We start from the raw sequence: 20,472 nt of genomic DNA, 5'->3' as shown, positions 1-20,472 counted from the left end.
ACAGCAGCATCTAATGCACTATAAACATTACAAAATGGAAATAATAATAATAATAAACTGCAGAAAAAAGACATAATGTGATTTTTGTGTCACTCCACGTGCAGCCTTAGGCAGTAAAATCTCTTCAGTACTTACTCTCTTTAAATCAGATTTTTTTCCTCGTTTGCCAAATGTTGGTGTTCTCTTGAGGTTTCACTGAAACTCTGCAATGTTATGAAGGGGCTTAGATGCAGCCTTGCATTTACACTTTAAGAAAGCACTTTAAGGCTTGTTACAAAATGATAAAAATGTTCAATTAGCGGGGGCTTGTTGATTCATCCAGCACAGGCCTTGCGCGAGGATATGGAGCGAATTAAGTCACTGTTTTGTCTCATCCTTAACAAATTCTCAGGATAAAATCACCTCCTTGGCTGGTATTTCTGTTTTAGGGGTGTGGAAGGGCCGGCGAAGGGCTCAGGGCAGGGACGTGCATGTTGGAAATGGTTTGATCTGCTCAGAATTTTAAGATCGCAAAGTCCAATTTTATTGTTATTTTTCTTGCAGAAATATGCAGGTGGTTCCTGCTTCCTCAGACCCAGCCTGTTTTGAGCCTCGTTTTTTTTGGGAGCTGTGCTGATAATTATCATTCTACAGGATGCCACCCTCTAATCTTCCCATTATCTGCCATTCGGGAGAGTCGTGCGGAGCTTAAAATGATAATTTGTGGAGGCAGAAACACTCCTGAGCCGTTTGAAACCACTGGTACATGGGCAGGGTGACGGTGGCGTTGTCGCTGCAATTTTAGTGTAGCCTTTGGGTTAGTAATTTTATAATTCAGACTGATTAAGGGATGGAAAGAAAAGAGTTGGGCTGTGGGTTTTCTATGGAATTACCTGCCTGAAATACTAAATTCTTTTAGAGCGAGATGAAAACCCAGCTGCTGCGATGGACATGTGGATGATGGTTGGAGTCACCCAATAATCCCACCCTCCTTGGAAACACCTTTCCCTTGGGCATCTGTAAGTATTTCACAAATATTAACAAATTTACACTGTGTACGTGAGAAAGGGAATTATTCCCGTCCTTCCTTTCTAGACGAGGCAACTCGAGGCATAAAGACATTTAATATCCAACCAATTCCCTGCTCCCAGTCGTAACCAAAGCTCAGTTCCGCAGTGCTTGAAAAACACAGGTTCCGAGCTGTGCATCTATTTGAGATTTTATTCCACCACCCACAGGCCCTTTTGGAGCAATCTGCTCCCTCCTTGGTTCAGTGCTATTAATTATGGTTCAGCATGCTGTGCTACTCCAGGTTGCAGTTGCATTTCCAGGGTATAAACCTTTGTTTATTTGTATAATGGCTAAAATATTTCCCTCCCTGTTTCTGGGATGTTGTGTAGTAGGAAAACTATTTGTTCAGGAGAGCTGACTTTTTTGCATATATGTGTATATGTATATAGATAAATAGGAATTATATATATATATTCTAATTATATATCTGCTACTTCTCTGCTCAGAAAAAATAGAACAAGGCAGTGGGAGAGTAGAATTCTCACCTTAAAAAATATATATCTATATATATATTCTTATAGTGTCAAAGAATACAAGATGAAAATTGTCCCCATCCTGCTTAGAAGTTCACATGACCAAAATTGTTTGCATGTTTTATTTTAGAAACAAAGCAGTCCAAAAGGAAGGTGTTTTTTTTAATATTAAGACTGTGTTCCATGCAGATAATCCATAGTAAATACATGGCATTAAAAGACAGTTAAAGTGCCTTTAGCCCCCCAAAATAGTCCAACTGTGCTGTAAATTCAAGTATGTGGAAAGTAGGCCTTTAGTTCTTAAAAAGAATTTTCTTTTTGATCCAAGTCCTGCTCCCACTGATGTCAAAAATGGGGGGGATTAACCCCCAACTTTTGCAGGAGCAGAACCAACCTCTCCTTGGTCTGATAAACCCTGCGCTGTGTTTTCCCAACTGCTGAACGCAACCAAGTGGCCAAGCAGCAGATACATGGTGTCATTTTTCTCATTTTTTACGCCCAAACGACGTGTTCAGCGGTTGCCACAACCAGCCAGGGCACCTGGCTTGGAAATGAGGAGCCGTAGCGGTTGTTTTGCGTTTTGCATCTTTTAACCAGCTGAGCACCGGACTGAGCGCAGCAAACAGCCCCTTTATAGCTATAAAATTAAAATCTACAGGTCAATATACATGGGTACATGATGCCTCAAGCAAGCCCAAGCGCTGGGTTTGTCAGAATCCAGAGGAAAACCTCAGCATATGGCTAGAAAACCCACAATTTAAAGCAAAAATCAAACTCTTTCTTTTTTTTTTATGTCATAGTCGCCACCACCATGTTCTTGCTTTGGCACTCGAGACTCGCAAGATTAACCGGCATCTTGAAGTCAGAGTCGCACAGATAGAAAGGGAATATTGATCCTGATGCGTTGAACTTGGTGCGGCCGACGTTATACATGAGCCCAGACTCTCCTCTTCAGCATCTTGGTGACAGAAAAAACATTTTTCTCTTTTTAGGCACCAGCAACATTACCGTCGTGCTTTCTGGAATTTAATAGACGACTTCTTCTCTTCCACTACAAAGCCACGTGCAAAGAATATTCAGGAAAAAAATGGCTCCTTGCTGACTCACGAGCTTCTCAGGTGTGAACTTCGAGCACCCAGAGCTCACATCAGAAGGTAGGACAGAATATTGGGGTTTTTCTCCTCAAGACACAGAATCCAGGGGCAGTAGGAAATTCCAGGGGAATTCGAACCCCCAAGTTTGGGCAGTAACTTCTCCATCTACCTAAGTGTCTTAGAGATGATGAATTGAAGCTGTTAACGCTCTGCCTGACAATACCCCAAACCACATTCCTCAGTAGAAGGCAGACCAAACATCTCTTGCACGGCTACAGAATAGCCTGCTTGCTTTTTATTATTCCTTCAAGGAAAGAAAGAAAAGTGAAAAGCCTTTTTTCCTCCAGGCACTCAGAACTTGGCATCTCTCCTGCAGTATTTTCTGTATCTCAACCGTTTCTGTGCTACAGCATGTGGATGTTGTTATTTCCACCCGATATCTGATCCTCTTCTGAATCCTCCTTAGATCCTGGCTGCAGTAATGCACCGGTGATCTGTACAGCTCAATTGCTTGCTATTTAAAGTCTGTTTTCTTTTAAATTTTTAAATTTAAAAATCATTTCAGACTCATTGGATGATACCTAGCATTTCCAGGGGTTTTGGGAGAGAGGAATACCCCAAATCTTGCTGCTACTGTGTGTGCATGTTCAGAAAAACAGCAAAAAAACAAAGCCATTATTTGAAAAGACTTAAATCCAGGGAAAATTCCTTACCAGCTCATAACCATTTCAAAGGAGATCAGATCCTGGGCAAAAAACAGATGACAGCATCCCTTTGAATTCCTTCTACTTCAGGGAAACTGGGGAAAACAACAACCTTCCAGTCAAAAGCTTTATTTGGGAGTAAAATTTATCTTCTAAATATGTCTAAAGAGAGACTGTCTGGGCTGTAACAACTGGGCATGACTGGTCTGACTTACCCTGTGTGAGCATTTTGGTGCCTTTACGCCATAATAAGATGCAGCAAAAGTCTCCCTAGTGGCTATGTATGAGAAAGTATAATCTGGGGTCTAAATGCCACAAAGCATCCATATTTATCTTTAATGGCTATATAAATTCAGCAGATGAGAAGGAAAACATTAATTAGACAGACCCTGCCTTTGGCAGTAATCACTACCGGTGACAGCTGAACCAGCCAGGGGATAAAATATGCACCAAACATGATTATCAGAATAAATAACTGAGGATCAAGAGAAAATTAAAAAAAAAAAAAGAAAAAGCAAAAAAAGCCCCATACAACCACCACCTTTTTTGGTGGGGGAAAGAAAACTTTACTGTACACTGGACTTTAGACTCTCTTAATTTTTTTTAGACAAGTTTTCCTTGCACAGAAGGAGTAGAGAAGCCTGAGGGGTCCAGTGGCAAAACCCTTAGTGAGGGTCAGATTCTGGAATCATGATTTACGTACAAATCCAGACCAGGGGCCTATCACAGACATCATCAAAAAATAGAAAAAGATCCCACTGGCTTGAGTGGGCTCTAAAAATGATGATGTTAACCAGGTGATTTTCAGATTTTCAGTGGTGTCAAGGCATGTTTGCCTTCACTCCTTATTGATGGGAAATGCCCACAAATTAGCTTAGATTTACATCAGGATTTAATTCATGGGAGGACAGGGTTTTTCTCTAGTGCTCCGTCCCCATCCTCTTCCATCCAAACCTGCTCTGTTCCTCCTGGATTTGTAGCCAGACCACAAGGATGTATTTTGAAAGAATCTATGATTTTCTTTTCATGTTCTGTCTCCTTTAGGGGCAAGGGTCATAATTAGTAATTTAGCAAACTAATTAGATGCTAAAAAGTGCATCGGAGCCACTGGCTCACAAACATCCTGGAGGTGAATCCTCTGCAGGGTTTTGCCCTTAAAATAGAGGAGGTTTTGGTTTCTCTGGGGCTGTTGCTGGGAAAGGAGAAGCCGTGGTGGTGGAAGAACGACTGCAGGAGGGAAAAAGGAAAAAAGGGCTCAGGATTTCTCAGCCCTGACAACAAAATTGAATGTCACCTGGCCCAAAAGGAGGCAGAGGGAGGCAAGCGCTGACAGCCAACCTTAGCGCCCGAGCGTGCAGCAAAAAGCACCGAATTTGCTGTCCCCAAGAGCCTCCTGCTCGAGGCAATGGCCTCTTGCACCCGCACTGAGACGTGCTCCCTGTTGAGGCTCGTGGTGGAGGAGGGAACAGACCAACCACATGCAGGGAGGAAAAACCCAACCACAAAACCAAAAACACCCCCCACCAAGCTACAAAAATTGAGTGTCTTTTTTCTCCTATCACCACATCCAGGGCTTCGGTGCTGGGCTGCGGGCAGAGTCCAGTGTCACCGCTGTCACCACCGCGGGCTCTGCTGTCCCCTGAGGAATCCAGGCAAGTCCAGCCTCACATCGCCCCGACTCATCCTTTCCAAATGCTCCCATTGGGTCTTTTTCCTCCACTCACTTGTTTTCCAAGAGGGGAAAGAGTTTGCAATAGAAAAAACAGCAGACTCCAACGCTTGAGACACGGGAGGTCCGAGATGCAAGGGGAGAAGCGCTCAGCACTGTTCTGCTTCCACAAAACCCTCCTTCTCCTGGCTGGCTGGCTCCACCTCCGCGTATGTGGCCTGGTTGGTGTGATTCCGGAATTTCATGGCAGGCCAGTGATGTGGTCTTCGCTGCAGACAGAAACAGAGACCAGTCAGGAGTGACGACAGAGCCTTTTACACCAAGCCCGCGGGAAAATCGGGAACTGTCCTGAAACAAAACAACATCTTTGTGAAAGTCCGACTTTTCTTTTAAAAAAAAATTTATTTTTTTATTAATAAATCGATTTATGCTTGAAAGAGTTGATTACAAAAAGCCAGCGAGGGAGAAGGAAAGGCCGAGGGTTAAGTGTTGCTCACTCCCTCCCTCGGGAGCCTGCGCTGCACAGTCTGCTGCCTTCTAACGGCAGATGGAGATGGTTGGACCCCCCATCTTCCCCAGAATTAAAATCTTCCATTTAGAGCATCCCCACCACCGCTCACACAGTTGGCTGATGGCGCGACAGCTATCAGTAAAGTCTGACAATTCGAGTCGACAAAAATCCCGCTGGGCAATTCCAAAGGCAGCGATCTCAATTATGTCCTGGCTCTGACGGAGCCCCCGACCATGCAAGGAGGTGGAAGAGTCTGAGGTTGTGTGAGGAAGAAAAAAAAAAAAAAAAGGCAACGTGTGAAAGGGAGGAAAATAAAACAGCGTGGGAGGGAGTGAACTTAAGTTCAAAACATCATCAGCTGGAGGTTGGGAGATAAACTGAGACTGTAGGACTGTGAAAAGGAACCCGGATTTGAGCCCTATCAAAGGCTCTTGCTCTTTTTTTTGCTCCATACTGTTCTCTAGAGGGTCGGGACAGGTGTTGATGGCAGAGGAAGATAAAACCAGTTCTCCGCTCACCTCGATGAAGAACAGGGCGGCGGCGGAGGTGGGGTGGCTGTTGATGTAAATCCCAGCGAGGATGATCACGGCGATGAGCAGCACAGCCAGAACGATGCCCACGATGGTGCCCGTGTGAACCGGGGCGCCCGTTTGCTTGGAAGGAAGGCTGCTCCCCACACCTGCGAAACACCCACAAACCTGCCATCAGGCCAAAGGGGGCTCGGAGCCTTCCCAGATGCTGGAATTAAGAGCTTTACAGCGACACTTTGGTTCCCCGGGGCTGACGAATAGACTGGGACTGAGCAGGGATTCACGGGAACAGAGGTGAAAAAGGCAGAGCTGAGCTAAGGTCTTACCTTCACCTCCTGCATACTGATTGAGCTTCGTATCGTCTAAAAGAAGAAAGCAAAAAGGCAAAATAAATAAAGTTAGGAGCCTTCTGTGATATCCTGCATCCTTCCCGCCCGCTTTCCTCCCGCTGTGACAGGGCCACGGGCAGAACGCGCCTCTTGCACAGCATTTATGTGGCCAGGGACAGTCTTAAACTGAGTTTGGTGGATGGGAAGGCACTTGGAAAATAACAATAGTGGAAGCAGTGGCTGATGGTTTGTTGCCTGCCTTCCTTCACAAAGGTGCCACCTGGAGCACAAACATCTGTGGAAACTGGTCATTAAATATGCTCAGTGCACAGAGCAGAATGATAAATCGGTGTGGGATGGGGCCCCCAGTTCTTGTCTCGAATAAATCAGTGGGATGTTACACTGTCCGTGTCTTCCACAGGGGCCCAAAATGCAGTTGCCCAAGGTGCAGATGTCCCTGCTCACGGCAGTGGGGGCACTGGGTCAGTTTGAAGGTCCCTCCAACCCAAACCATCCACGATCTCATTCTGGAAGCACCAGGATGGATTTTACGGGTCTTTATGTCTTGCCGCTCACCACGAGTCCAGCTGATTCCTGGTCCAGAATTCCCAAATTCCCACTGCTTGGCTCACCCGTTCGCAGCGTTAACACAGGACCAGCGTGTCCAACACGTTCACCCCATGTCCGCGGGCTGGGGGGGACACGGAGGCGGCTCCTTCGCTTGTGCCTTTGCCGAGCTGCTCCAGATCAAGTTCGCAGCCCTGATGCAGCTGCCTGTTTGTTCCCTTCCAAGATTACAAATTAACTTCATGCTTGACTATGTCACAGAAAGCCTCTTGTTCTTTTTTTCCCCCCCCCAAGAACTGGCGATGAGTTGGAAAATAATCTCAGTGGTGGCGTTAACACTCCCCCTGCCTTTAATTGCTCCTTTCAAAGTCAGCTCTGCCAGCCAGGCACTCCGTTCCTCCCCCCAACCCCTTCCCATGGCTGAAGGACAATTACAGATGTTCCTTTCTATTTATTCTAATTAGCAGTTTGCGTTAGGGACTATTAAGCAGCAAAATTGAAGTGATACCTGCCGCTAGGATCTGAGGAGCCAGCCCCTGTGTTAATAGGATTATCAAGCTTTAGAACATGGGTGTCTCCAGGGGAAACTCTGCTCCTTACGCAGAGCTTTCCTGCGCTGGAACGAGCACCGTTCCCGAGCCCAGGGCACACACATGATGCCGTGTTATTGCCCATCTGAAAGCACTGCCGGCCCCGAGCCACCAGGACCAAGGACATCAAAAGCACGAGCCCCTGTATACTGTATTAACCTCCGTTACGGTGCTGGGGAGCCTGTCCACCGGGGACAAGTTGCTTATTGACCTTCAAAATGCATTAAAAGGCTGCGAGGAAACTGTAAAACTCTTCCCACCAGGGGGTTCCATCCCTCCCGTTCGCACATCACTGAGTGTCACCTCTCAGGCTGCCCTTCCACCCCTTGTCCTTCAAGGATGGGTTTGTTATTGTATTTATGTAGATATAGAATCATAGAATGGTTTGGGTTGGAAAGGAATCAGCTGGACTCATGAGGGCGGTGAACGTAAAGCCCCGTAAAATCCATCCTGGTGCTTCCAGAATGAGATCGTGGATGGTTTGGGTTGGAGGGACCTTCAAACTGACCCAGTGCCCCCCCTGCCATGAGCAGGGACATCTGCACCAGCTCGGGTTGTTCAGAGCCCCATCCAGCCTGGCCTGGGATGTCTCCAGGGATGGTTCATCCACCACCTCTCCTGTTCCGCTATTGGCATGTTCCAGCACGTACGAAATGGTTTGGCGAGGCATGGGAGTGGAAGATCTCCCCAGGGATGGGGTGCCCCCAGCTGCCCCCCCAGCCCGTCCCTACCTTCCGTGGTGAGCTTGTCCACGAAGAGCGAGGCCGTGGCGGTGGGGACGCCCCCATCCCGCGGGGGGAAGGAGCCATCAGGAGGTGCCGAATACCCTTCTGCTAAATCCTCACACGTCTTCTCGTCTGACTGCAAAGAAAAGGCAGAAAGAGCTATTTTTCCTCATTTTCCTCCAGCAAGAGCCAGCGGGGAGGACTCTGCTCCCCAGGTTTAGAGCTTTTGGAGTTCAAACCCAAGTGGAAGCAAGAGACAGTCCAGAAAACGTACATGGGGATTGGAGAAGAGGAAAAGTTTGGGAACCACTTAAATAGGACAAATGACGATGATCTGGCAAGGTCCTCCATGGGTGACCTCACATAGGTCCTGTGGGCTCCTTTTCCTTCGCTCAGCCCTCTTGGTTAATAGGGAATAAAGCGGAGTTTTCAGTGAGGGAAAAAAAAATAAATTGAAAAATTTTTAAAAAAAGAAAAATACCCAAAAGCAGAAACAGATGTTTCCTTACAGCTGATCTTTCTGAGACAAAGAAACTAGTTCATCCAATGTGGAGGTAATTGTGCTAACAAGAACCAAAAAAAAAAAAAAAAATTAAATCACAGGGCTAATTTCTTCATGTTTGAGAGTGAGTAAGAGTCACGCTTCAGAAGGTGAAAAAAAAAATCTCCCAGTGTACTCAAATTGCACCATTTGGTGACTTAAAGAGGTCTCTGCACCTTTACAGAACATCCAGCATCAACCAGCAGAGAAACAAGACACCAGCAAGGAAAATTCTGGGTTAGATGGACCATTTTTAACTATCCCAGTAGAGAGATGCTCTGTCCAGTGGTCCCGCTATAACGGGACAGGGACATCCAAAGAGACATCCCAGACCAGAACGGGCCAGGGGGAGCTGAGGGTGAATTTTCTGAGCTGGGATATTGTTATTTCTGTAGTTCAGCTCCGTTTCCAGCACAGGAAAACAAGAGCAAGGACCCTCCTCTGGGTCTCACCTTCTGGCCGCAGCCGTAGGACAACCACTCCTCACGGTACCGGTCGAAACCACTGGAGCACCTGCAGAAAAATCAGAATTAACCCGCAGCAGGTGAGTTCCTGAGGCACAGCAGCAACATTTGGGACATCGCTCATGGTTTCTAAGCTGCCCAAGAGTCCCAAGTGCTGCCTCGGTGGGTGTTGTGTCCAGATACTCGGACAAACAAATATCTGAGGGCTGGAAAGATTCTATACAAGTTGGTCCCCAAAGACACGAGGTTTCCAGTACAGCTGTGCTGGAAGGACCCGAATGTTCCTCTTAACAGAGGAGGAAAAGGGTCAACGCCGCTTCTCCAAGAGACACAGAGAAATAGGAAAAATATATAGACTGAGTCTGAATTTCCATTCCCTGGACTCTGTGCCAGGGCAAGGCCACGATCTCCACGAGGGTTTGGTTTATTTTTTTGGTTTTTTTTCTTTCTTTCCAGCAACATCTGCACAGGAAAAACACATTAAAGAAATTACAAACTGCATGAGGAAAACACCAGCTAGAGAAATCTCTGCAGAAACGGAATGAAACGGCACCAAACAGCACTCCGAGCTTTGGGAAGCCTCTGGGGACCACCAGGATCTGAACCAGGGGTTCAGCTCACACGAGCCATAATTTACCCAACTACCAACCAGGAAAAGAAGAGAAATCACAAAAAACCTCAGGTCCTGCTGGGTCACTGATATCTTTGCCTAAAGTATGGTTCTCGGAACGATTACAGGCTGAAGCAAAAGCAAAAATACAAATTCTACTGTCCAGAAGAGAATTAGGAGGACTTGGGGGTTAGATCACCGAGCTGGCCTTAGGATAGAAGTTTAAACCCAACAAAACTTCCTTGGGAAAGGTCACAGTGGCTTTGCAAACCCCGCTGGTCGAAAGCCAATGAGATAGTGCTAAGCTTGCTCTAACTTGCCATTTCCAGCATGTTTGCCATTTGTATTTTCTATTTGTCATCGAAGCTCTTTGGGACCAAGGTGCCGACACGCGGGTCCGGCTGCAGGACGCGCGGATTTCAGCCAACGCATTGAGAAATCCCCGTGTTATACATGATAAGAGCAAACATCGGCAGCAGCGCCTTGGATTTGGGCAGCTGGGGTTTGCAAACACTGTGAAATTTGGAATAAGCAGAACAAAGTTCTAGAACCCTGGAGTTTAAGCCCAAAACAAGATCCAGACTTAAAACCACCGCATCCTGGGCTTGGTTTTACTACCAAAGCCACATCTGGTTTCACGCATCTCTCCCAGCTGCGAGAACATCATATTCTCTGATCCGACGCCACCGCTGAGCAACTTGTCATTTCAAAATTATGCTCCCCTGGCTCGGGTTTTATTCCAGCCCATCGCAGGGCGCTGAATCGACGCTGATTTATCGCTTCGCTGATCCCTCTGGATCTTTCCCTGTCCTGCTCGAATCACTGCTTGGAAGGAAAAGGTGCGAGTCTTAGAGAAGGGCTGCACAAGGAGGGACGAAGCGCTGTCCCCGCGCCTGCAGATCTGTGTTACTGGGTCCCCTCCCCTGCCGCTAGCTCTAAATATCACAGCAAAAATCTCATTAAACTCCTTGTGCTCTGTATTGCACTGCTGGAGCTGAAGAGCACGGGGCGGGACGGCAGCAGGGGCAGCCTCATCCCCCCAAATCCTCCGTTTACACCCAAAAAGGCAGCAAGTGCCCCCCAGCCCTCGCTGTGTCTTGTCCCCAACAAGGAGGACGTGTCCCCCGCAGCCGGGGGGCTGAGGACCACCCCCGATTCTCTGAGCATCCTTCAGACCCCAGCGTGTCCCTGTGCTGTGCCTGCAGTCACAGCCTAAACCAGCACCAGTTCCCCCCGCCCCGTTTAATCGCGCTGACAAAAATGCGAGTATTGCTTCTGGTCTCAACTTGTTCCTACATCAAAACGCGAGGATCAAAACCCCTCAGCCTCAGGAAATATCTCCTTTCAGCGGCTTGTAACCGGAGATCGCTTAACTATGGCTATGAGACTATAAGCAGCGCCCAACTGAACCAAAAACAACAAAAAAAGAAATAATAATAATAATAAAAAAACCCAATAAAACTGGTGCAGGCATCAGACCTAGAGTTGCACTTGCTCTCCCAGCTATAGAAACATCCATGGGAGAAGGGGAGGGAAGGAAACGCGTCCCCGGTACCTCTGCAGGACGTGGCACCAGCTGCAGTTGAAGGTCAGCTCCGAGCTCACGCACGTTTCGCAGTTCTGGTGCTGGAGACAAGCTGGAAAAGAAAGAGGAGAGACGTGGCAGCGACACCAGCACGGGGGAGCATCCCCGAGAGCCCGACGGGGTCATCAGCATCATCATCAGCATCATCATCAGCATCACCGGCCGAGCCTCCAGCCCAACCTCTGTGCAGCACCGTGAGCAAGGGCTGCGCTCCCAGTGCCCCGGAAACGCCCTCCCAGTCTGTTTAACTGGGAATTAAGACACATCTGAGGCTCCTGCGACTTCTTCTTGCGCGGAGGGTGTTTCTCAGAAGGGAGGAAGCAACACAAACAGTTGAGCCTCCTGTTGCTATGGCCATGTTAATTCTGCAAGAACATCTCCAGGCTGGAGAGGACGAGATGCTTGTAAAGAACCAGCGTTTGCTTGTCACCTTGGCTAGAAATGGTGGCCAAGAGGGCTTGTCTTAAAAAAAAAAAAAAGTAAATAAGTCAAGGAAATCAGGAGTTTTAACAAGTCCTGACTCTCCTTCATGTGCCCATCTGGAGCTTTACCCAGCTCCTCTGGAGAAGACACAGATTAACCCAGTTCAGCCACTTCTGACCTCAATAACGCTCAAAATTAAACTCCCCAGAAGAAAAAGTGGAGGCTGGTTCTCCCCTGCTCTGTGGCTCCTCGGAAGATCCTGCTCTGGCTGCTGGGCGAAAAATGAAACAGCGCATATTAAGGAGAAAAAATTAAAATATTGCAGAAAGCTTATTTATGATCTGCTTTGCAGTAACCCTGCCTGCTGTTAAAATTGTCATAAAATAGCCTGGGGAGACCGTTTAAATGCATAACCTTGGTATCTTCGTGACAGATTTACTCTCTGCTCTGTATTTACGGACTGCATGACTATTTTCCCCTCGTGCGCATGTGTCCTTGGATCCAAACACTAAAAATGTCTCTATTTAACACGATCCTGAAGAAATTTCATCTGAGCGTGGAGGCGTAGAAAATGTCTTGTAGACAGACCTGAGGTGAACCAGTGTCCAGCAAAATTCGCTGTAGTTTATGGAGCAAAAGAGAGAGAGTTTCAGTGGGAAAGAGCTGTCGGTGCTGGAAATAAAGAGGTAAAGCACCGGGGTGCGCGGGAGCAACAAGAGCCTTCCATGGGGCTTATGCCCTTCCAAGGGGCTTATCCCTTCAACCCAAACCATCCATGATCTCATTCTGGGAGCACCAGGATGGATTTTATGGGACTTCATGTCTCGATGCTCAACAACCCCGTGAGTCCAGCTGATTCCTGATCCAGAATCCATAGAGGAGGAAAACACACCGCAGGGCACCACACCAGCTCGTCCGACTTACTGGGCAGCGGGGTGAACTCCACGGCTGACATGCTGGTGATCTTGCTGGTGTCCAGCTCCACGCGGTGATACTCGTAGATGGTCCGACGGCGGGACTCTGGAACAGAGACTTGGCTTTAGACCGGGCCTAAGTCTACCTTGCACCCCCTGTGCAACGTCCTGCAAATCCCAGAGAGGGCAGGGAGAGCTCGTGGGGCTGCTGACCCCCGCCTGAAATGGAATCACAGAATGGTTTGGGTTGGAGGGCCCTTCCCAGCCCCCCCAGTGCCCCCCCTGCCATGAGCAGGGACATCTGCACCAGCTCAGGTTGCTCAGAGCCCCGTCCAGCCTGGCCTGGGATGTCTCCAGGGGTGGTTCACCCACCACCTCTCTGGGAACCTGGGCCAGGCTCTCACCACCCTCAGGGACAACCATTTCTTCCCCAGGTCTTGGGGCTGCTCCTTATGAGAGAAAAACATCCAGCAGCCGTCAGAGAAGCAAAGCAGGAGGTGCTGGGGGCAGCAGGGGTGTCAGGGCACAGATCTCCTCTTCCCAGCTTTGCTAGGAGGAGTTTGGAGCTCTCTGTCCCCCTCTCCCCACGCAGAGGCTCCCGAGATGGACGCGGTCCAGCCCTGCATCGCTCTAAACAAACACGAAGCTGCACAACACATTGCTCAGCGGTGACTCACGAGCCTCCCCCGTGCGCAGCTCGCGGCTCCGCAGCGCTCCCCGGGGTGCTCTGCAGCCCCAAAAACCTCCTCCTGCCCCCCCAACTCCCCTCCTGCCCCCATCCCTCAAGCCTTTTCCCCTTTCCTTCTCTTTCTCCTTAATCCCAAGAGCCGGAGGGGTCGCTCCTGGCTTCAGGCTTCTCCCAAGTTTTCTCCCGGAGCCTGCAGCTAATTGATGTGGTGGCAGCAGCCAAGATGCTCGTCTGGCTCGGTGGCCCTGCGAGGAGAATCCAACCCGTCCTTCCTTCCAGCAGATGAGCCGGACAACAGGGTCTCCCCTCCTGTCCTTCCCTTCAAGCCTCATTTCTTCATCTCATCAAGTTTTTTCATGCCCAGTTCTTGCATTTCTTCTCCATCCCCCCCACTTCACACCCCCGGGACAGGCAGGAGGTAGCAAACCCAGGGGGACAGAGGGGAGGGGATGCACCATCCAGCCAGGCTGAGGGTTTTTTTAAACACAAACTGTTGTAAATGGGTAACAAATGAGGGCCAGATGGCAGGCTCCGTAAATAATGAGGAAAAGCAACCGCGGCGGGTGCAGCGCGGGGTGGGCAGGAGTGAGGTTGGGCTCCTCACCAAAGCACCCAGAGCACAGGGCTGCACCATCGTCTTGGCCATGGCGAGATGCACCCCAAAAGATGCACCAGGGGACATGGGACACAAGGGACATCCACGCAGCCCCATATGCCTCCTCATGCTCCTTTGCTCCCCACCATGAATCCAAGCAGCACATCCTCATGCCTTGAGGTGCCCAAAGACTAGGACGTCTCGTGTCTCTGTCCCCACCTGCCCCCTCTCCCGGCCACAGGTCCCGGGAGGTGAATCCTCCCCCTCTGCTCTGCCCCATCTGCAGCTCTGGGTCCAGTTCTGGGCTCCCCAGTTCAAGAGGGACAAGGAATTACCGGAGTCTCCTTCTCTGGAGACATTCAAACCCGCCTGGACCGACCCCGTGCAACCTGCTCTGGTGACCCTGCGTGAGCAGGGGTTGGGCTGGGGGATCTCCAGGGGTCCCTGCAACCCCACCCGCCCCGTGACTCTGTCTCCCCCAATTCCCCAAGCGCAGCGACTCACCGGGCACGTCGGGCGATGGGTTGAGGACCATGAAGGCATCAGACAGCCCGGCTTTCACGGGGTGCTGGGTGGCGCTGATCTGCAGGACCGGCACGGGGATCTGCAGCAGGTGAGAGAGGACAGGATGGGGTCCAGCTGCAGGTCTCCAGAACTTTGGTGGCACTGGGGACTCGGCGCGTGAACAGTTATAACATCAAATCTCCTCCCAGACCCCCAGGGACCCTCCCGCTGTGCTGTCCCCAGCAGAAACATCTCTCACCTCCTTGTACCCAAAGACGATTCTCCCGGTGCTGTGCAGGGCCGCCTGGAAGGTGAAGCTGCCCGTGTCCTCCTTCCCCTGGAGATAGACCTTGTCCCACTGCACCACGAAAACCGTCCCTGGGGGACAGACCAGAGCGGGTCGGTCCTCTCATCTCTCCTCCCCCCACAGAGAATCACAGAATCGTTTTGGTTGGAAAAGCCCCTCAAGATCATGGAGTCCACCCGTTCCCCAGCCCCAGCACTGCCCCATGTCCTGAGAACCTCATCTCCGTCTGTCCAACCCCTCCAGGGATGGTGACTCCAGCACTGCCCTGGGCAGCCTGTTCCAATGCCCCACAGCCCTTTGGGGAAGAAATTGTTCCCCAGATCCAACCTCAACCTCCCCTGGCGCAACTTGAGGCCGTTTCCTCTGGTCCTGGCGCTTGTTCCTGGGGAGCAGAGACCAACCCCTGCCAAACACCCCGGCAGCCCCTACCCAAAACCCCAGCTCCAGCCCCTCTTTTTGCTCTGGAGAGCAGAGTTTTGCCCAGTTTTCGGAGACAGGAGCGGGCAGACGGACTCACCGTTGTCCAGGTACTGGACGGTGGAGTTGCGGGAGTAGCTGGGGTTGAAGTTGGCCATGAGCGGTGCGATGTACTGGGTGGCCGTGAGCATGCGGTGGATGACGTCCCCCATGAAGATAAAACCTGAGCGAGCAGATCGCACGGTCCCCGGGATGCTCCATCCCTCTTTCTGACCTCCCACCACCCTGTCCTGCCTCATCCACCCCTTTTTGCACCCCCAGCATCCCCCCCGAGTCCCATCCCGACTCACCGCCCGTCGCTATCGTGACCTGCCGCAGGAGGTGGCCGTAGAAGGGGAAGTCGAAGGAGAGGACGATTCTCTGTGGGAGGGAGATGGGGTGAGAAAAACATCTGCTGGGGATGGGGGGGGACAGGTCTGTGCCCACCGGCTCTGCCCCAGCTCAGGATCCCGGGGCTGGGACATGGGGGGTGACCGAGGGATGGGACTGGGGGCCCTGCAGGTGTCTGGTCCCCACCGCTCACCCCCTTCTGCCCAGTAGGGCCAGTCCTGGACTGGAGGTAAATCACACACCTCCCAAGCCTTGGTCCCCACCGGGATGTCACGAGGACGTGGAGGTGCCACCATGGGGAAACCCCTGGTGGGAGAGGTGACCGGGGGACACGCCAGCGACACGCCGGGCTCACCGAGGCCTGTCGGTGCGTGTTGGAGAGGATCCCGTGGATCTTCACTTGGCTCCTGTTGGCTGCTGCCATGTCCACCCACAGCCCCCTGAGCCGGGCATCCCCTGGCCCGTAGATCCGCGACACGTAGTAGCTGTGGTTGTCCTCCTGCAGCCGGGGAGGGGACAGGGTGACAGGGGCCAGCGTTACCCAGCTCGTTCCGTGGAGATGCAAACCCTCGGGCACGGCGCAGAGCAGCGAGACCCAACCTCAGCGCAAAGCAGCGATAAAACCAGCACAGAAAAGCCCTGGGCGAAGCCAGAGGATGCTGAGCACTTGGAGAAGGTGCCGAGAAGAATCATGAGACCAGATGCACGAGAGGACGGGCTGGCCAGCGAGAGACGTGACTCACGAGAGGCTGCAGCCTTCCCGGGATGGAAATACCCTGCTCGAGAGCCAGGGGCTGCAAGTTACAGCTAAAGCAACCGCTAGAAGCGAAGCGAAAACAACTGGAGCCGAGGAAGCCCAGAGGAAACGATGAACCTTGGAACAACGGCTGAGCTGGAGCAAGGGGACGAGAGCCATCAGATCCTCACTCAGGGCAAGGAGAGGAACCCCAAGCATCTCCCCGAGCCACCAGCAGCACCCTAGACCCCCCAAACCCTCTTCCCCAGCAGAGCGGAGCGGGGACCACGTAGTAGATCTGCCAAGAGCCATCGCAAACCAGTCGGGGACCTATCAAGGGACACATATCCCTGCAGGGGACCTTGGGGACACCTGGCTCTTCCTCACGGCAATTCCAGCCCTTGCTCTCTGCAGCCTGGAGCCCTCCCTTCCCTCTGGATGGGGAAACTGAGGCACAGGGAATGCCGCGTCAGCACCCGCTGCATCCCAGCAAAGGCTGTGGAAGCCCCCCCGGGAGGCAGGGACAGCGCTGGCTGATGAACAACAGAACCTCCCGTGCCCTTGTCCCCACTGGTGCTTTGTTCCCAAAAAACCAGGGGTTTAATAACCGCAGGGCCAGGAGCTCCCTGCTGACTCGCAAGGTGTCCTGAGCCCTCACCTGGCTTTGGTTACGGCAACAATTAAGGTTTTGGACATGGGAATGAGTGGGGAGAGGAGCTGCCGTGAGCAAAGCTCGCGGGGGACGGCAGCATCACAACCCGCTTCATCCTTCGGGTCCTCCTGCGCCCCAAACCTGCAATGTTTTTGGATGGGCAGCTCCCGAGGTCGGATCACACCTTCTGTGGTCAGACACAGCAAGGTACAGCGACGTGGCGGGGACATCCCTCACCCCAAACACGGCCCCGCTCCCGGGGTGGATGCTCTTCAACCCCCAACAGCACCGAGCCCCAGAAAATTGCTGGTTTTTACCTCCTGGGTGCCACAAATGCCATCGCACCCTCCCTGTGGCTCCTCGGCATCTCCAAATGCCGTGGTGCGGCCACAGGTGGGTTTGGGCTTTTTATAAACGCCTCCACATCAGGGACCTTCCTGGCCCCTCTCCATCCCCAATGGTCAACGAGCAAAGCCAAGCTGGAGCAGAACAGCCACAGCTGCTCCTCCCCTGCACATTGTGCCACGGGGACGCTAATTCCACCGAATCCACAGCCAGCTGCTGCCAAAAACGCCAGGACAAGTCAGCACAACCAGCACATCCTCCTCCAGAAACCAGCCATGGATCTCCCCCCAGAATGGGGCAAACTCCCCCACATCTGCCAAGAAACCCACAGCCCTACCACTAATAACCAGGAGCTAATTGAGGGTGGGTAATTAGGCACAGCTGGGATGTGAGAACCAAGTGAGATCTCCCAGGTGACGCTGATGCTACAGCTCGTTAGCAGCTGTGCGGGCTCCTGCCTTCCCCAGCCGGAGACCCCCCCTTCCCACCCAGCCCCGAGCCCCCCGGTGACCCCGGCAGCACCGTCCCTGCTGCACACGCGGCACCACGGCGAGCGAAGCGTCCCCGCGATGGCACCGGGAGCTGGCGGGCAGGGCCGGCCGCAGGGCTGGGCTGTAATTACCCTCCAGCCCCACACGTTAAATTTGAGCCAGCAGCTCCGCCAGCTCCCTGCCCAGCCTGGAAATAGCTCTCGGTGGCCAAGTGCTGGCCGGATGCTGCCCTGGGGACAGCTGGTGGCAGTGACGGGGACCCCGACTCACCACGATCCGCGTCTCGTTGGCCGGCAGCGTGTCGATGGCCAAGCTGCCCCCAACCAGGTCCTGGCTGATGCGCGTCCCCTCGGTCCCCAGCGATGTGTCCCGAGCTCTCCGCCGGCCTTCGCCCGCCGCTGGGCTCCCGGGGGGGTGTCCTGGGGGGGCAGAGGGACGGGTCCGTGGGGTCCCATGCCTGCCTGTGGGCTGGGATCAGCGCCCTCCCGCAGCGAGGCAGCTTCTGCTTATGTGACACGAGTTTGAGGGGTCTCAGCCCTGATGAGCAGCATCATTGTGATGATAGAGACGCAGGGAAGGGCTTCTCAGGTCAGGGACGGCCATGGGACACAGGGACAGGTGACAGACACCCACGACCAGGGGAACAGAGCTGCCAGGGAGAGGTGAAAGGCAGCAAAACACCTTCGGTCCCCTGCCCAGCTGGGCTCACACCCGCACACGGGGAGGGGTGCGAGGCCCCGGGGATGGGAAGATGCGGCTTTAGCAATGGGGCACCAGCACGGCCACGTCCTCGATGTCCCCTCCTCCAGGCCGGGGTTGGGGTCCGGGTGTCGGGGCAAACTCCAACCATCCATCTCCAAAAGAAAACTGTCCCTTGTCCCCTCCTGCCCTGGGACGGAGCGGAGGCTGGAAACACAGCACAGCGTTTGGTGGCGGGGGGGGGATGAAAAAGCCCTTTGGGAGCAAATCTGCAGAGATTCAGGAGATTTCCTGGCAGCTCGGCACGCGCGGAGGCGCTGCGGACGGCACACGCTCGCCCACGGGCAGGGACAGAGCCAGGGCGGCTGTCCCCAGGGAGCGGGACAGAAAAACACCCTGCGGGGTGCGGGCTGCTCCCCGGGGAGGGGGTTCCCGGGGTCCCCTGGGGAGACGGAGCTAATTGCTGCCTAACGAGCTCCTGGTCCCCTCCCCAGCTGTCCCAAGGGGCTGGTTTCTGTCCCCAGCACCTCCAGGGGGGGAAACTGAGGCAGGGGGGAGCGGGGCTGAGCTGGCAGGAGCCGGGGGGATGCACCGCGCTGCTGATGGGTGGCGAAAGGGGTTCTGTGGTTGGGGGTCCCACTCACCTTCCCTGGGGCTCTAACGAACCCCCCACGGAGGCTCCGGCATCCTCCCCAAAAATCTCACCAGCCAGCTGTGCCCACATCCAGCACCCGCCGTGCCACGGGGCGCCCCGAGTGGGGGGACCCCGGGTGGGGACAGCCCGGCGAGGCCACAGCCCCCTCTGCCCTACGGCTGCCCCATCCAGCTGGGGGGCCCGGGCACCCCACGGTGCCGGCGCTTTCACCACGGAGATGTTGGGGCGGGGGGGGGACGCGGGGACCCCACGGCAGGTCCCACGCCGCGGGTGGCCGCTGTGGGTGCAGCGTGACACAAACCTGCGTGCCCAGAGACGGGGGGCCATGAAGACGCCCCCAAAGCGCAGCCCGCGCCGGGGAGCGCAGCAGCAGAGGGACAGACAGACGGCCAGAGCGATGCCTCCCGCTGCCCGCGGGCACAGCAGCGGCCGGCGCCGCGCGTGGAGCTGTAAACCCGGGGACCCCCTGAACCCCCACTCCCGGGACCATCCTCCCGCCGCCCCCCCGGCCCCCCCTACCTGCGCCCAGCGCCCCGCGCAGCAGGACGAGCAGGATCAGGCCCCCCCAGAGCATGGTGCGGGCCGGGGGGGCCCCGCTCGGCCCCGGCTCTGCTGGGGGGGGCTCAGCGCCCCGCCATGGGCCGGCACCCCCGGGAGCCGCGCACGGAGCCGGAGCCGGAGCCGGAGCCCGGGCGGGAGCCGGGGGTGGGGCCGGGGGTGGGGCCGGGGGGGTGGGATGGGGATGGAGCCGGAACCGGCGGCAGGACCCCCCCCGCTCCCGGGCAGGGCTGGCGGCCGCCCCGCTCCCTGGAGAAAAATCGGTCTCCATGTGCTGAGCCCCCCCAGCAATGGGGGACGCACCAGCGCGGCTGTCCCTGTCCCCACTGCGGGCAGCCCGAGCTCGGTGTCCCTGAACCAGGCTGCGGGGGGGCGGAATTGCTCTGCTGAGCCCCCCCCAGCCTCACCGAGCTCCCCCAGCCCCGCGGGGGTACGTGCCGCCCCCCCCAAACCAGCGCCTGTCCCCGCTCGCTGCCGTCTAGTGACAAACAGCCAGAGCGGCTGCACGGCAACGGCAGCCACCGCTTTTGGGGGGGTCCAGCGTCCCCCCCACACCCCTCGCCACCCGCCCCGGGGTCTCCCCCATCAGCAAACCCGTCTCTGCAGCACAAATGTTCAGCGTCTTTCCCCTCGCCTGGTTTTGCCCTTTGCAGCGG

General features: G+C 53.7%; 1 protein-coding gene across 1 annotated transcript; it reads right to left on the bottom strand.

Moving 5' to 3' along the window:
- Positions 1–1,642: 1,642 nt before the first annotated feature.
- On the bottom strand, positions 1,643–19,945 carry PLXDC1 (plexin domain containing 1). Its single transcript, XM_065651127.1, has 14 exons — positions 19,778–19,945; positions 18,175–18,323; positions 16,036–16,179; positions 15,641–15,710; positions 15,391–15,513; positions 14,826–14,944; positions 14,567–14,666; positions 12,790–12,885; positions 11,413–11,494; positions 9,236–9,296; positions 8,249–8,378; positions 6,358–6,393; positions 6,020–6,180; positions 1,643–5,259 (listed from the first exon to the last, which is right to left on the bottom strand). Exons 1-14 carry the CDS (start codon positions 19,830–19,832, stop codon positions 5,140–5,142), a joined length of 1,446 nt encoding a protein of 481 aa, XP_065507199.1. The 5' UTR covers positions 19,833–19,945; the 3' UTR covers positions 1,643–5,139.
- Between the last annotated feature and the right edge of the window lie 527 nt (positions 19,946–20,472).

The sequence above is a fragment of the Caloenas nicobarica genome, chromosome 24, assembly GCF_036013445.1.
Source record: "Caloenas nicobarica isolate bCalNic1 chromosome 24, bCalNic1.hap1, whole genome shotgun sequence".
Taxonomy (NCBI): domain Eukaryota; kingdom Metazoa; phylum Chordata; class Aves; order Columbiformes; family Columbidae; genus Caloenas; species Caloenas nicobarica.
Note: the sequence above shows the minus strand (reverse complement) of the source record. Positions and strands in the feature narration are given on the sequence as shown.

Bases quoted from the DNA above. Each gene is read 5' to 3' on its own strand.
- PLXDC1 (XM_065651127.1), bottom strand. From the start codon at position 19,832: ATGCTCTGGGGGGGCCTGATCCTGCTCGTCCTGCTGCGCGGGGCGCTG. The intron at 18,324-19,777 runs GTAGGGGGGGCC...CTGCCCCCCCAG, and splicing joins GCGCGGGGCGCTGGGCGCAG to GACACCCCCCCGGGAGCCCA. The intron at 6,181-6,357 runs GTAAGACCTTAG...GGTGTTTCGCAG, and splicing joins TCAGTATGCAGGAGGTGAAG to GTGTGGGGAGCAGCCTTCCT.